This window comes from Rhinoderma darwinii, chromosome 1 (assembly GCF_050947455.1).
Source record: "Rhinoderma darwinii isolate aRhiDar2 chromosome 1, aRhiDar2.hap1, whole genome shotgun sequence".
NCBI classification, from domain to species: domain Eukaryota; kingdom Metazoa; phylum Chordata; class Amphibia; order Anura; family Rhinodermatidae; genus Rhinoderma; species Rhinoderma darwinii.
This window is the reverse complement of record NC_134687.1, coordinates 307699603-307716728: the sequence shown is the minus strand read 5'-3', so window position 1 is coordinate 307716728 and position 17126 is coordinate 307699603. Positions and strand designations below refer to the sequence as shown.

Below are 17126 nucleotides of genomic sequence, written 5' to 3'. Positions count from 1 at the left end.
AGACACTTCTGCGCTCCAGGTCTGCAGCCAGAGAAACCCTCAAATAGCAACAATATTGGCTGCAACTTGAAAAAACACAGAGCGATACCAGAAAGGGTGAACAGAGATTTGCCAGAGTGGGCAATCTGGTTAACATGATCCATTAGTTCCTCTGCCTCAGCCCCATTAACCCCTTAATGACTAGCCATTTTTCATGTTTTAGTTTTTCACTCCCTGCGTTCCAAGAGCCATAACTTTTTTTATTTTTCCATCTATAGAGTGTTGTACAGGCTTATTTTATTGTGGGAGGAGTTGTAGTTTCTTATTTCACCATTTGAAAGTAACACAAAATGTACTGGGAAGCTGTAAAAAAAAATATTTGCGGGCAGAAGTTGGAAAAAAAAAAAACTGATTCCTACCTTGCTTTTTCATTTGTACGGCTTTCACCGTGCAGTAAAGATGACAACTTAACTTTATTCTGCGACTCAATACGATTACCCAAATGTATATATATATGTGTGTGTAACTACTTTTAAAAAAATAAAATTAAAAAAAATCGTTTTGTTTCACCACATTCTGATAGCCATAACTTATTTTTTCATGGATTCAGCAGCGTGAGGGCTTATTGTTTGCGGGACAAGCTGTAGTTTTTATTGGTACAATTCTTTGGTAGATACAACTTTTTGATCACTTTTGATTAAAAAAAAATGTTACTGCTAAGTTGACCAAAAAACAGCGAGCTTGGCGTTTGTTTTTTTTGGCTTTTACGTTCACCATGCGAGTTATATAACGGTATATTGCAATAGTTCTGACTTTTACGGACGCAACTATACCAATTGTGTTTATTTTTCACATTACTTTAAAGGAAAAATGGGTATAGTTGTCTTTTTTTAAACTTTTAAATATTTTTTTTTTTTTTCACTACTAAACTTTATTATACTATCTTTTCAACCCTTCAGATGCTGCGGTCACAATTGACCGCAGCATCTGAGGGGTTAAACTGCCAGGAACAGCGCGATCGCTGTTCCTGACCGTTAACCCTGGGCGTCAAGATGTCAAAAAACAGCTGACACCCATAGTATATGGAATGTGCTCAGCCCGTGAGCTCGCTCCATACTTCCCTATGATGCTGATCACGTACATGAGGGAAGAGGCTTTATCCAAGGGCTTAACATTTAAAGCAGACAGGTCCATAGGACACCCCGAGGTGAACCTGCGTGTTGGGGACCTAGAACGCTTTTGTGACCCGACTCGTTGCAACTCGGTAAAGCAGAATCAGCCTGCTAACAGTAACATCATATTCTCAGGTAGGACAGCTGAACTGAACTATTCCTCTCTTTAGTTCTGTCTGTCAGCGAACAAGTTGGGTGGGGGCGTACAACGTTCTAGACCTGTCTACTTATTTCAAGGCTTGTGGGGGGGGGGGGGGGGTATGTGGGAACAGAGAGGCCCAACCCTCTCTGTTTCCCCTAACCTAATAGCGAAAGCAAGGCAGTGGAAAAATAAAGAATAAAAATTGGGTAGAAGCAGACCTTGAGAACCAAGTTTTCTATGGGTTAGCTGAACGCCAGCAAGTGGGATATCTTAACGTCAGCCCTCTAGTTGCAGAGTCTATACCTATGTGTATATATGTGTCCCCCAATGATACGTATCAGAAATACTGGGTGTTGAGAGGATTTGTACTCAACCCTAGCTAGGAGTAAAGGAAAACTATGACAATATAACATGCACACTTACCATTCCTTTGCTCAGCAAGAACAACGCTCTGTAAAGAAAACAAAGTATAAGGCTTCTACAGACATCACTTTTAGGGCAAGAAAAATGGATCAGTGAACAAATAGAGTAATACTATTCCTAGGGGTTTGCATACACAAGCGCTTTTTGGGTCGTTTAGCGTTGTTTTCACATTCATTTATTTTATGTCTTTTCAAAGGGTGTTTTTCCATCAAGATAAAAACAATATTGTTCATCTTGTTCCCAACTATACAAAGAGTATGGGATTTACAGTCATTAAAAAAAACTTTGCAAAACAGCTAATGCCAGTCTACAACATGCTAAACTAAAAAGGAGAGCGGGTATGAGAAGGACCCAATTTTATGGACAGAGAACTATCTACTGGACAGTTCGCCAATCCAAATTGGCACCCTTGTTCTAAAGGCGTCATGGAGCATGTGAGGTGATCACTCTTACATACAGAACACACTAATATAAGGCTCCTTGGTTGGATGGTGGTGCTTATTATGGGATATTCTAATATGCCTCTGCTGATTATTTTTAATGCAGGAAAAAAGAACCTCAACCATTATATTGAATTAGTATAATACTTATAAACCTAGAATTGGTAGCTATGTAAGGGGCAGTTTATGTAAGGGCCAAGAAACGGCCGAAAATGCCTCCCATTGATTTCAATGGGAGGCGGGGGCCGTTTTCTCCCGCGAGCGGTAAAACCACCTCGCGGGAGAAAGGGACGTGCCCTATCTTGGGGCGTTTACGTCTCTGACCTATCATTGACATCAATGGGAGGTAGCGAAAGCAAATTTTGCTGCGTTTTTTGCCCGCGCCGCTCAATGGCCGCGAGCGAAAGCCACCGCGAAATATACGACAAACGGCATGCAGACAGATCAAAATCTGCCTCAAAATTCCAAGTGGAATTTTGAGGCAGAATTTTCGGCCTGCAAAAAACTCTATGTGAACATAGCCTAAGGCCCCATGCACACGACCGTATTTTTGTCCACCCGTAAATACGGGTCCTTGGTCACACGTATTCGACCCGTATTGCTCCATTATTTACGGACAAGTGCCCATAAATACGGGTCCGGTGTCACCAGTATTCCACCCGTATTTACAGGCACGTTTTCGCTGAAAAATTACACTGCAGTAAATCGGCAGCCCCTTCTCTCTATCAGTGCAGGATAGAGAGAAGGGACAGCACTTTCCGTAATAAAAGTAAAAGAAATTCATACTTACCCGGCCGTTGTCTTGGTGACGCGTCCCTCTCTTGACATCCAGTCCGACCTCTCTGGATGACACAGCAGTCCATGTGACCGCTGCAGCCCGTGATTGGCTGCAGCGGTCACATGGGCTGAAACGTCATCCCAGGAGTCCGGACTGGAGGAAGAAGCAGGGAGTTCTGGGTAAGTATGAACGCCTTTTTTTTTTTTTTTCTATATTGTGATCGGTAGCCACTGTCCAGGGTGCTGAAAGAGTTACTGCCGATCGTTTAACTCTTTCAGCACCCTGGACAGTGACTATCCCGACGTCGCCTAGCAACGCTCCCGTAATTACGGGTGCCCCATAGACTTCTATGGGCCTGCCCGTGCCATAATTATGGCCTGAAATAGGAAATGTTCTATCTTTTTCAACGGCACGGACACCTTCTCGTAAGCATACGGGGAGGTACCCGTGGCCAATAGAAGTCTATGGGCCCGTAATTACGGGAGTTTTTACGGTCGTGTGCATGGGGCCTAAGGCTGTGTTCACACGGAGTTTTTTGCAGGAGGAAAATTCTGCCTCAAAATTCCGTTTGGGATTTTGAGGCAGATTTTGACCTTCCTGCATGGCGTTGGCCGCGTTTTTCGCTCGCGCCCATTGAGTGCTACGGGCAAAAAACTCAGTGAAATATGCTTTCTCTGCCTCCCATTGATGTCAATGGGAGGTCAGAGGCGTAACCCCACGAAGATAGGGCATGTCCCTTCTTTCTCCCGCGAGGCTGTTTTACCGCTCGCGGGAGAAAACCGCCCCCGCCTCCCATTGAAATCAATGGGAGGCATTTTCGGACGGTTTTTCACAAGTTTTGCGGAGCGGTTTCCGCGCCAAAAAGCTTGTCAAAATACTCCATGTGAACAGGGCCTAAGTGTTTTACATTTTAAGGCCCCGTTCACTTTTTTCGGCGCTGATTTTGATGCAGAAACCGCGTCTGAATCAGCGACAAGAAATGCCCGAAACCACCTCCCATTGATTTCAATGGGAAGCGGACGCTTTTTTTTTTTCCCGCTCGCGCATTTAGCCGCTTGCGGGGAAAATAAGCGACATGCTCTTTCTTATCATGGTTCCCTCTCTGACCTCCCATTGTGATCAATTGGAGGCAGAGACAGCGGTTTTTGAAGGCCACAGTTGGGCAGTGAGGCATCCTTAGGCTGGATTCACACGCGGTCATTACGTCCGTAATTAACGGACGTATTTCGGCCGCAAGTCCTGGACCGAACACATTGCAGGGAGTCGGGCTCCTAGCATCATAGTTATGTACGATGCTAGGAGTCCCTGCCAGACAACTGTCCCGTACTGAAAACATGATTACAGTATGGGACAGTTGTCCGGCAGCGAGGCAGGGACTCCTAGCATCGTACATAAGTATGATGCTATGAGCCCGGCTCCCTGCACTGTGTTCGGTCCGGGACTTGTGGCCGAAATACGTCCGTCAATTACGGACGTAATGACCTCGTGTGAATCCAGCCTAAGGATGCCTCACTGCCCAATTGTGGCCTTCATGTAGCAACATGATCGCTGGGAAGATGAGTCCTTGTTATCCATAGCAACCAGAGTTCTGCTCATACTTTCTGGACAGAGATCAAAATAAACGTGACTGGTTGCTATGGGTAACAGGGCCACTATAATACAGAAGGCCCTCTGTGTTATGTTCAGTATCTAGTATATAGCGAGTATATGCGAAATAAAACATATGCCTGACATGAAGTAGGAAGCCTTCTACTGATCTGAAGACTCATCTTGATTAAAACTAGGTAAACTACATTTCTATGAAAGGAGGAGCAGCCGAAAAACACAGCATTTGTCCGTAATACCCAACTACAACACTGCTTTCACTTTCTAAGCAGCACTGGAAAAAACGAAAGCTGGCATGTGAAAGGTTACTATGTTTGCACTAGTTCTTATTCATGAGGTTGTATGAACATGTACAAAAGCGCATTTCAAAGCTTAGCTCCAGGTGCGGTTCGGGTTCCATGGTCGGCTCGGACTTCAGCTGCTGCCTAGCAAAGGATCTCTGAAACAATGCCTTCTAAAGAAGTAAAAATTTGGAGGCAATTAGAGCCCAATAAGGGTATGTTCACACGCGGAGTCAAAAACGTCTCAAAATACAGTACTGTTTTCAAGAGAAAACAGCTCCTGATTTTCAGACGTTTTTTGTGCCACTCGCGATTTTTGCTACGTTTTTTACGGCGGTTGTTGGAGATTTTTTCAATAGAGTCTATGGAAAACGGCTCCAAAAACGTCCCAAGAAGTGTCCTGCACTTCTTTTTCGCGGCCGTTTTCTTACGAATAAAAATTGCAGCGAAAATGCTCCGTCGGAACAGAACGCCGTTTTCCCATTGAAATCAATGGGAAGATGTTTGGAGGCGTTCTGCTCCCGATTTTTCGGACGTTTTTCGGGCATTTACGGCTCGAAAAGCGGCCGAAAATAGGCCATGTGAACATACTCTAAGGGTTAAGCCGTAAAGGGGTTTTGCCACCAACAGCGCTCACCCATACTAATCTAACATTTATCACGTATCCTAGGAACAGGTGATGAATGTTAGATCAGTATAGGGCCCAACTGCTGTTTCCATATCTCCCATAGAGTTCAGTGGGGGCCCCACCAATCTAACATTTATCACTTATCCTGAGGGTAGGGGATAAATGTTACTGGTTGGAAAACCCCTTTCACATAGTTAAAGGGATTGGTCGTGGTGACTTGAGATGATAAAACTTATCTGGCGCTCCCTTTGGGTTTCACATACAGCGTTTACATGCATTTTGGGTGGTGTATTTTTTTTTTGTTTTTGCTGCGACCAGATGTTACTTTAAAGTCTATAGCCTTCATGTTTGTGACGGTTTTGGGATCAGTTTATTTATTTTTTTGATTGCAGCATGCTCTGGATATGGGCATCTTTTCCATTTGTTTTTTGACAGGACTTCAAAAATGCATGTACGAAATGACTCAAACTCCACCAAAAATTCTTGAAACACAAGGTGTTTTTTACCTGCATTTTAGAACGCTGAAAAAAAACAAAAAAAACAGTTCATTCACTAATCATGTTTTACTTGAGACTCCAGGCAAATGTGCAGGATTCATCTAGGATCCTTATGTAGTAGACAGCAGTCATGCTGGGATTCCAAAACAGTTACCAATAAATACAGCAGCAAATGTGACTATCAGGTGCCGCAAAGAGAAATTTAAGCTCTTTGGAACCTATGAATCCTTGTTTTATTTGTCTTAAAGGAACACTAAACATAGAAAACGCTCAAACAAATTAAAACATCCTAGTAATTATTTTCTTAAAGGCTATGTAATCCTTTGAAAGGCAAAAAATAACTTTTAAAGAAAAAAGGTGTATCAGTGTGTTTTGTGTAACTCTGCAAATACTTTATTAAAAATTATTTTAACTTTTTTAGATACAGCTGCTCTGTATTCTCCATACAGAATAGCGGTTTAATTCACTATAACCTGAATCCATCAGTCCCGAGGACCTGACGGGTTCAGTGTCATTGGCTCCTGTGTGTCTTTGACACACAGGATCCATCTGTAATCTATCACATCTAAGTGCATATAAAGAATTCTTAATAAAAATCATTTACAAAGTTACACGAAACACACTGATCACCTTTTTATAAGAAAAATAAATAAATCATTTTTGCCTTTCAAAGGTTTACATAGCCTTTAGGCTACAGCCACAGGAGAATGACAGATTTACGCGCGCAAATCTGTCCGTGTGCGTTTTTGCATCAGTGTGCTTTGCGTGTGGCATGTGTTTTTCACGCATTTGCAAGCATTTTTTTTTTTTTTCAATGTAATTGATGCGTGAAACAGATGGTACACGGATGTTTGTCCGCGTGCTGTCTGTGAATTTCACGCACCCATTAACTTCAATGGGCGACTAGGTGCGAGAAAACGCACCAATATGGGACATGCAGCGAGTTTCACACAACGGACACTAGCTGCGTGAAAACTCGCACATGTGTGAATAGCCCCATTGAAATTAATGGGTCAGTGTGCTTTGCGTTGACTAGTATCACGCTAGTCTGAATGAGCCCTTAATCTTCCTTTGATCCTATTTCGTCTCATATTGCAATTCATACTGTGAAATATATAAATAATTATTCTGTGTGTGTCCCTGGATATCAGCCATGACCCTCTCCTCCTCCTCACAATCTTGTTTCTGGCTGTTATATAACTGGCTGCTTGCTGAAGCTTCCCTCCTCTGCCCCGTAGGCAATAGGACACACACACACGAAGGGAACTCATCACTGACTTCATGCTGCCCTTATAACTTACATTTGTAATGTTGGAGCGGGATGCAGCTCTCTGCCGAGCCGCTGATTATTTACAGCTATTTCCCCTTGCACAGTAATAGGAAAAAAGCTGTGAACCATTGGCAGCTGGGCAGGGGCAGCGCCAGCTCATGAATATGCTGGACTTTTCTCCAAACGCTCACATTGCAACATTAAAAATGTAAGTTATCATAGATTAGGAAGCGATCAGACATTAGTGACAGAGGGCAGCATAAAGTCAGTGACAAGTTCCCTTTGAAGGGGTTATCCGGCTTCAGTTAAAAAAAAAATAATTTTCAAAAAATTAACAGCTAGTTAACAAAGGCCAGGGGGTACTGCCAGACTGCCTGCGGTGGACTGGCAGGGGATTGGAGAGGGGAGCTATTTTATAACATTTGCTGCTTTAAGCCCAACTCTTTTGCTTAACTCGACCCCTTAGCGGTTCACCAACAGAAGATCAGTCTGCAACTATATAACCTGATCGCTATTGATTTCAATGGTGACGGATCCGGTGACAATGGTTTCCGTTTATCTCCGATGTGCAAGGGTTCCGTTGTTTTGAAGGAATCAATAGCGCAGTCGACTAAGGTATTGAGTCCGTCAAAACGACGGAACCCTTGCACAACGGAGACAAACAGAAGCCATTGGCATTGATGGACATGTCTTTTTTTCAACCGTACTAACTATGTAACCTAGCACCTCAGTAGTATAAAAACACTGACGTAAAAACAGCAAAAGGTAATGCAGTATTCTTTGACAATATCATAAATGGAATACCTCAGAGCCATTCTTGGCGTCTTAACTAGTAGAAACGTTAGAAAAGTGGCACTTCACTTTAAATCAGTGTGGTTATTTTGTATAACCGAGAAATTTTTACCTGGTATACTCAGAGCCCACCACACGTGCGTACTCTGCCCCAACTCCAAGAAGGTCGCATGCTGATACTAGATCTTTCTCAAGTGTGTGAAGTTGCTGAAAATTAGAACACAATTTAGTGGTGGACTCCTTATTAGTACACGATGGCATTCATTTTAACGATATAACACTCACCGCGAGCTGGAAGAGTAGCCTGCAATGCCAGTATGGCGTTTGTTGAGAGATCTGAATTGCCTTACGTAGGAGAGGCTTAGCGGCATCCACAGAATTCTGCAACAGAACATGTAATGTACGAAAATCTATTGACTGCACATCTACAACTCCATATACATTCTTAGACGATGTGCACATAACAAAAGCAATTGAATTTGCAATTAAATATTTTGTATAAAAGAATAACTGCCCAACACCACCACTACCATAGGAGAAACTTTAAAAGAGCAAATCACTACATCTCATAAAAAAAGTCACTTATACACAGTACACTGCCCCTTGTATTCCTTGAGCAGCCAGCTGTAAAAACAAGGATCCCACAGAATGGATTTTTCCTGACATAATCCGCTAACATTCTGCCTGTAATGCAAATGAATGGGGTATTTTAAACCCCATTCACACGGTCAGGAAAATATCCGCACAAAACAATGGACCCGCAGCAGATTAGAAAGTTCTGCGGTGGATTAGCTCCACTGATTTACACTGGGGCTAATCTGCGACAGAAATCCCATGGCAAATTCGTGGCCTAAAGCTAGGGCTACAAACACTCTTTGTGGCAAAACTTTTCTATAGAAAAATCAAAAAGAATATTTTAGCATACGCAATATACATAAGAAACAACAACATGACAGCTATACTCGGAAGAAAAGGGGGAGAAGGGGAAAAACATTTTTTTTTATGTGTTATGCCCTGTTTTTATGGGACATGTTGACATATGACCATTAGTGAAAATAGAATGCCTACATTTCTATGGAGAGTCCTCTTTAACTGGTTCCCGACCGCTGGCTGTATTTTTACGGCCAGCGGTCAGGGTCCTTAAAACCCGAGCCATAGACTTTTTACGGCTCGGGTTTTAACTTGCTGCCCGCGCAATCGGGCAGCTGAATGTCGGGTCTCCGGCTGTCAGTGACTGCCGGGGACCCTGAGGAGAGGATAGAAGCATCTTTCGCTGCTTCTGTCTTCTCCGATGTCTTCTTACACAGCGTTCAATGAACGCTGTGTATAGGAATAGAGACAGCAGCAGCGGTGCTGTCTCTATTCCTCCTGGTGTTCATGTGACTGGTCACATGATCACCGGGTGCCGTTACTGACAGACTGCTGCTGGGACTAACTAGACCCAGCACAGCCCTATTAGTGACAATCGTCACTATGAGAGGGCTGATTTCCCCTGTAACTGGGGCTGCTGTGCAGATCCAAATACAGGGGAAAAACATGGTGTAAAAGAGAGAAAAAAAATATATAAAGTTCACCAAAGGTCTTTTCTGACCTTTGAGGGACAGTCCATAGTAATCAAAAAATAAAAGTAAAGTGCAAAAAAAAGTTAAATAAAACATATAAAATACCCACCCCAAAAAAAAACGTAAATTAACATATTTAGAAAAATGCTCATAACTTTAGAAATAACATACGTCTGAGAAAAAAAAATACACTGTAGTTATCAGCATCATAGCGCCTATTAGATTAGTTAGGAGATTAGTTAGGGCATTAATAAACTAGTGACAGATCCTCTAAGTGTGCTGGCTTAATGGCCCATGAGCCAGTCAGATAATCTGAGATACAGTAAATGAATGTCACTGTCAAACTGCCACGTGCAAATCCAATTTCTCACATCACACAATGCAATGTTTGTAACTCACCTCCTGGCAATATAACTCAGACAGCAGGCTTGCAGCTTCAAACTTAACATCTTCAAACTGAGGAATCTGGGGACAGCAAGTTAAGCTCCAAAACGTAAGAGAACATTTTTTGCCTACACAAGAAAATCTATCAAAGTATACGGAGATCATGCACGGCAGATGCTCCGGAGTAATAAATCATATGTGACCTGACAGAATAAAATATTGTTTTGTGGCTTGCATTTGTCTAATGATGGTCATATACATTAGATATAGGTTGGCCTACAGTCGTCTTGTGAATGGCGTGTTTTTACCCATGGGGTTTGCCTGGAGCCTTTTAGGAAATGCCAGTTTATTATTTGCTGGTTGCCTCTACTGTGGGGAAACTAAATTCCAAGCAGCGGTCCTAAACCAACAAAAATAAAATATCTCGTAAAGCAAATCAAAAACATAAAACAAGACGAGAACTTTTGCAATAAGCGATCTGCTACCGAGCATGGGGGTGTTCCATACAATGTTTGGCAAACCTTATCCACTACTTTTTGTCACATATCCTTGTAGGACTACTGCATCACCATCCTCTGTGGCATACCATTAAACTAGTGCCCCTCCAATCAATACTCATTTTGGTTTCTTGGCTCATTTACATCTCCTCGCACTCCTGACAATAACCCAACAAACAATTCAAAATTCTTACACCTATAAAGCTCTTCATGCCTATGGGAAAGAAAATTGCAAGCAACCTTGTACATATATACTGAAAAAAAAAAAAAAAAAACATTTGCAAAAAACTCAGGAAATTATCCATAGAAAAACTCTGCAATGCTCGGTTAACTCCGTTGTCACCGTGGAGCACTAGTCTTACCAATACTGTTATAGGATGCAAAAATCGGCATAAGCCTCTAGCCATGTCAGACAATACTTCCCTCCTTAGACTACATTCACACGAGTGTGACAGATTTACGCATGTAAAAAAAGCACATTAAATCCGTCCGTGTGCGTTGCGTTCTGCATCAGTGTGCTTTGCGGGTGGCATGTGTTTTTCATGCACTCGCAAGCACTTTTTTTTTCTTCCAATGGAATTGATGCCTAAAACATGGCCAGCACATGGCTGTGCGTCTGTCTGAGGTATTCACACACCCATTGACATCAACGGGCAGCTAGGTGCGTGAAAACCCACCAATATAGGACATGCAGTGTTTCATGCAACGGACACTCGCTGCGTGAAGACTCCTGCATGTGTGAATGGCCCCAGTGAAATCAATGGAGCTGTATGAGGTGCATTGTTTCAACGCACAGACACGGACGAGAATCACGCTCGTGTGCATGAGCCCTTATTGCTGCCACAGATACATGCCAGTAAGGGTATGTTCACACGCAAACTCAAAACAGTCTGAAAATACGGAGCCGTTTTCAAGGGAAAACAGCACCTGATTTTCAGACTTTTTTTTTAAGCAACTCACGTTTTTCTCTGACGTTTTTGGAGCGGTTTTCAATAGAGTCAATGAAAAATGCACTTCTTTTTCGCGGCCGTTTTTTTACGCGGCCATTTTCCAAAACGGCCGTGTAAAATAACGGCCCAATTTTTCGGCCGTTTATAGCCCGAAAAACAGCCGAAAATAGCCCGAGTATACATCACCGTTTTTTGAGGTGAAAATTAGGGTAATGTCTTTACTGAATTGGGTACATTTTACAACTTCTCCGAGCCACGGCACTTTGTCTAGAGAATTTAAAGTTCATCATTATTGACATTTTGATAATTAAATCGCCCCCCCCATACTCTTCATATCAGATCTCAGCCACACAAGCCTAATGTCTGCCATCAGAAACCTGAATATTTTAGTCTGTACCTGTACCACAGAAAAAGGATACTTGTTGTGAAATTAACCACTGAAAGACAAAAGTAGGAAAGCTGTATTAATAACAGTATATTACAGAAATATAAACCAGCATCACTTCATTACAAGGGATCTGTAAGCCGGAAGAGCCATTAACATCAGCACACCCATAAGAGACCATTAGAACGCAGCTCTTACCATAGAAGGGTAAGTGCACACGTATCTTACATACTGGGGATTTTCCACAACGGACTTCAATACAGGTGGAGTGAAACTTTGTCCCAGGTAGAGGGACGGATTGCCATGGTTACTGGTAAGTATAGACTTTTTTATTTTCTATGCTGTTTTCCACTGCAAACTTTCCAGCCGAAAGACTGCACCACAATTTGGTGCAGTTTTTTAGCCAAAATTCCCTGCCGGCTCAAGGGCGGATACGCTGTGTACCTTTACGCAGCATATCCGCCCTGTGTGAACATCCCCTTATTGTCCCATGTAAACATGTCAGCGAAGAACGAGCAAATGCTCATTCGTCAGCTTATCACATATTTTATGCGGTCATAAAAATGGTTGTTTGTTGGCATTAGATAGCGCCACGTAAACAGGCGATGTGCTACCAACAATATGCAAAATGTATAAAGACGAACGATTGTATTAATGATCACTCATCCCTATACTACAGATTCAGGCCTTATTCAGACGAACGGGATATACGTCCGTGCAACGCGAGTGTTTTTCAAGCGCGTCGCATGGACCTATATTAGTCTATGGGGCCGTGCAGACATGTGCGTGATTTTTACTCAGCGCGAGTACGATGAAAAAAAGTCACGACATGTCCGTTCTTTGGGCGTTTTTCGCGCATCACGCACCCATTGAAGTCAATGGGTGCGTGAAAACCACGCATGCCACACGGAAGCACTTCCGTGCGAACTGCGTGATTTGCGCAACAGCTGTCAAAAGGATGAATGTAAACAGAAAAGCACCATGTGCTTTTCTGTTTACAAACATCCAAACGGATGCGCGAAAAGCACGCAGCCGCACATCATATGCTGCTGCCACACGGAGCGGTTAAGTGCCTTTTGTGCAAATGGTTTCCGTTTGTCCCCGTTGTTCAAAGGTTCTGTTTTGACGGAATCGCGCAGTCGACTACAGAATTGATTCTGTCAAAATGACGGAACCCTTGCACAACTGGGACAAACAGAAACCATTTGCACCGGATCTGTCACCGTTGAAACCAATGGTGATGGAAACCTATGGTTTCCATTTGTGTCAGTCAGGGCTCTGTTGCGACAGAAAGCTCCAACGGAACGGACGCAGTCACACAGCTTTCCTAGAGTCCCGAGTGGCACATCAGCTTAGTTATGTAGCTATATGCCAGAGGCATGTATGACCACCATATCTGGGCAGACTTGCCATTCAGGAGTATGGGAAAGGACCTCTCAGAAGTGAACACTGGAGGACTTCTCCATACAGGGGTTTCTCTAGTATTTTAGTTAGAAGTTGCTGTTCCACGAGCGTGAGGAATAGCTTTTAACAATGAAAGATGTGAGTTGTTCACCAAAAGTGTGGAAGGAGAATGGGGCGTCCTACAAGAGGATGAGGGGTCAGCAGGGAAGGCCACCCGCGTCCCCTGCAGCTCCCTCACCCGCGTCCCCTGCAGCTCCCTCACCCGCGTCCCGGAGTGTAGTAATAATAACCGCTCCCATACTTCCCTGTCCTCCTCAGTAGCCCCGCAGCCCCCCGCTGGACCCTCACCGCTTTCTCCAGGTGCTGACGGGCCAGCTCACTGTTCTTCGTGTGGTGATACAAGACCGAGCCGAGCTGCAGGTGAGTCCGGGCCTCGATCCGCTGCGGCGGCTTGAACTGGAAGACAGCCTGCAGGCAGTGCACGCACAGGCGGATTTTCGGGGGACTGGAGGTGCGAAAGTGCTCAGCAAAACCCAGCAACGCTAAGTACCAGGACTCCGAGGCCTCAGCCTGCGGAGCTACTACCGCCGCAGCCGCCATCACTGACACCAACAACAAGGCCCTGGCTACTCCCCCGGCTCAAAACTCGCGAGATCCCGGTGCGTTCTGGGAGCTGTAGTCCCGGCATTGTCCCATGTCGCTAGGTGGAGTGCCGTTCTCTCATGTGCCTGTGATTTCAGTGTCAGCTTGTCTTCCCTTCAATAGAAAATAACCATGTTTGTCATTTTTATTCCATCTTCTCTCTAAGGCTAGGGCTTCGTGGCAACGTGTCACTTTGCGTGCCAAAATGAGGTACACGATTTGATGTTGCGTTAAAGTCGCACAACTTTTTTTGGGTTCTAATAGTGCGACTCCGGCTCGTGATTTTTTTTCTCATTACCTTATGAGTCGCAGATGGACATTCGAGCAAAAATCCAGCTAATTTAGATTTTTGGGACGGTCGCATGTCGCACATCATCAGCAGCAATGTCGCAAGGGACATGACGATTTTCTTGTCACATGTTGCCGTGTAGTCTTGACCCTAATTTTGCTATGGCAGTACACAATATCCAAGAGAAAGAAATTGAATATCAGCAGCACAGCCAGCAGTCAAAACCATTCGGACCACGTAAAAATCCCAATTTCAGGGGGTGCTCGCAGAGGATAACCCCAGTCCAGGGGAAATAGCAGATCCAAGTAAAGAAGAGGAAACCGCAGCACTCCAGTAGAAAAGTGGAGTTCTGCGACTACACAATATCCAGTGATGGTAACCGTCTATAAATTCGGGGGCAGTCCAGTGTCCTTACTAAAAAATATGTCGCTGATTGTTTGAAGCTGTAGGAACTTGTGCAGATTGAGCAAATTCAGACAGCAAAATATTTCTGCTGCAGATTTTGCACAGAATTCACGAAAAATCCACATAAGGGCATGCCCCCACGTGGCGGATTTCCTCCGCAACTGTCCGCATCAATGCCGCACCTAATCCGGGTTGCGGATTACGGCTGCGGATCTGCCCAAAATGTGCAGTAAATTGATGCGGACTAGCTGCTGCGGACTGCGGAAAAAGTGCTTCCCTTCTCTCTATCAGTGCAGGATAGAGAGAAGGGACAGCACTTTCCCTAGTGAAAGTAAACGAATTTCATACTTACCGGCCGTTGTCTTGGTGACGCGTCCCTCTTTCGGCATCCAGCCCTACCTCCCTGGATGACGCGGCAGTCCATGTGACCGCTGCAGCCTGTGATTGGCTGCAGCCGTCACTTAGACTGAAACGTCATCCTGGGAAGCCGGACTGGAGACAGAAGCAGGGAGTTCTCGGTAAATATGAACTTCTATTTTTTTACAGGTCGCTTAACTCTTTCAGCACCCTGGACAGTGACTATTTACTGACGTCTCCTAGCAACGCTCCCGTAATTCCGGGAGCCCCATTGACTTCCTCAGTCTGGCTGTAGACCTAGAAATACATAGGTCCAGCCAGAATGAAGAAATGTCATGTTAAAAAAGCAAGACGCATCCGCAGCACACATAACATGTGCATGACAGCTGCGGACTTCATTGCGGAATTTAGAATCTCCATTGAAGTCAATGGAGAAATTCCGCCATGAGTCCGCAACCAGTCCGGCACTGCTCCGCAACAGACAGAGCATGCTGCGGACACCAAATTCCGCTCCGCAGCCTATGCTCTGCAGCGGAATTTTACGCATCGTCTAAACGAACACTTCTAAATTTAAGTGGAAGTCAATGGAGAAACGGCTCCGCTGCGGATTAACGCTGCGGAGTGTCCGCAGCGGAATTCAAGTGAAATTCCGCCACGTATGAACCCAGTCTTAAAGCCGTTACACCTTCGCAAGTTTTCCGTTAACATTTTGTTCATCTGATTTTTAGCTGAGTTTTACAGAAAAAACAGGTTGGCAACAATGTAATATGCTGTATCCACTTTCAGAAATGTATCATATTACAAATATGTCTCTAAGAGTCTTAGGCCTCATTCACACGGCAGGGTTTCCCGGCCGGGTGCCGGCCGTTCATAAATCGGCCGGCACCCGGCTGCATTAGGAATAATAGACCCCTATTCACACGACCGATTTTTTGACGGCCGGGAAAAAATAGGACATGCTCTATCTTCGCCCGGGTACCCGGCCGCCCGGCTCCCATAGAAGTCTATGGGGCCGGGTAATACACGGCCATCACCGGAATGTGTCCCGAATGATGGCCGGGTTTTCCGTGGCTTGCGCTCTATCTCCTCCTCCTCACAGCGCAGAGTGCATGTGAGGAGGAGGAGTTGATGCCATTCTGACGAATGGCTACGCTGTACACTGTGTGGCAGGGCCGGGGTGTACAGCAGGTGGAAGGGAGCGCTGCGCTGGCTCCCTTCCCCTGCTTGTTTTAAAAGCACCCTGGCCCGGCGACACCTTCGATGGCGCCGCTAGCAGCTGCTGCAGCTGCTACTGCTGTAGCGACGCCACTATAGCAGAGCAGGGAGGTATCTCCCCGCTCTTCTATGTGCTAGCCGCACTTTAGCTCCTTGAAGGAGCGGAATCCCCGTGTTTTCGGGGATTCCGCTCCTGGACAGAGCGCTTGATGTCTCTGTCCATATCTGGGCAGTGACATCAGGGGAAACTCCTGAAGCGGAATCCCCGAACACATGGGGATTCCCCTTCAGGAGTTGCCGCTGATGTCACTGTCCGGATCTGCCCGGCACGGATGCAAAACTTAATGCAAACCGGCCGGGCAAAATGGCCGATTTTACCGGCCGACACTCGGGCTCGGGAACGACCCGGTCGTGTGAATCCCGCCTTAGGGTATGTGCACACGATAGCAGGCATTTACGTGTGAAAAGACAGACAGTTTTCAAGAGAAAACAGCTGCCTCGTTTCACACGTAAATGCTCCTCCTCGCATTTTGCGAGGCGTCTGTGACGCTCGTAAATCTTGAGCTGCTCCTCATTGAGTTCAATGAAGAACGGCTCAAATTATGTTGCAAAGAAGTGTCCTGCACTTCTTTGCCGAGGCAGTCAATTTACGCGTCGTCGTTTCATAGCTGTCAAACGACGACGCGTAAATTACTGGTCGTCTGCACAGTACGTCAGCAAACCCATTCAAATGAATGGGCAGATGTTTGTCGACGTATTGTAGCCCTATTTTCAGGCGTAAAACGAGGCATAATACGCCTCGTTTACGCCTGAAAATAGGTCGTGTGAACCCAGCCTTATAAAGGCAAGTTCATCTCAGCTCCACAGCCTTTCTGATTTTATTTTAGTGGGTTTTTTTTAAATTTGTTTCTGCCAAAATTTGTTGCGGATCCCAGCAAGAAGAAGAAGCAAACCTTCTCCAAGTCTACTTTTAGGCCTCTTTCACATCTGCGTTAGGGGCCTCCGTTGCAGATCCGGCCGAGATTACCA

The 17126-nt window shown here is 44.8% G+C and overlaps 1 protein-coding gene across 4 annotated transcripts in view; it reads right to left on the bottom strand.

The window, feature by feature from the left end:
• MAU2 (MAU2 sister chromatid cohesion factor) overlaps positions 1-13820 on the bottom strand; it is a 43958-nt gene extending 30138 nt beyond the window's left edge. For 2 of the 4 annotated variants that reach the window (XM_075825495.1, XM_075825496.1), the window contains exons 1-7: positions 13538-13820; positions 11820-11837; positions 9969-10034; positions 8293-8388; positions 8120-8214; positions 5955-5969; positions 1717-1744 (exon numbers count right to left, since the gene is read on the bottom strand). In XM_075825495.1, coding sequence (XP_075681610.1) covers positions 1717-1744; positions 5955-5969; positions 8120-8214; positions 8293-8388; positions 9969-10034; positions 11820-11837; positions 13538-13789 — 570 coding nt within the window. In that variant the 5' untranslated portion in view covers positions 13790-13820. The remainder of the gene's footprint in view (positions 1-1716; positions 1745-5954; positions 5970-8119; positions 8215-8292; positions 8389-9968; positions 10035-11819; positions 11838-13537) is intronic. The other 2 variants (XM_075825497.1, XM_075825499.1) reach the window with 1 other exon arrangement.
• Between the last annotated feature and the right edge of the window lie 3306 nt (positions 13821-17126).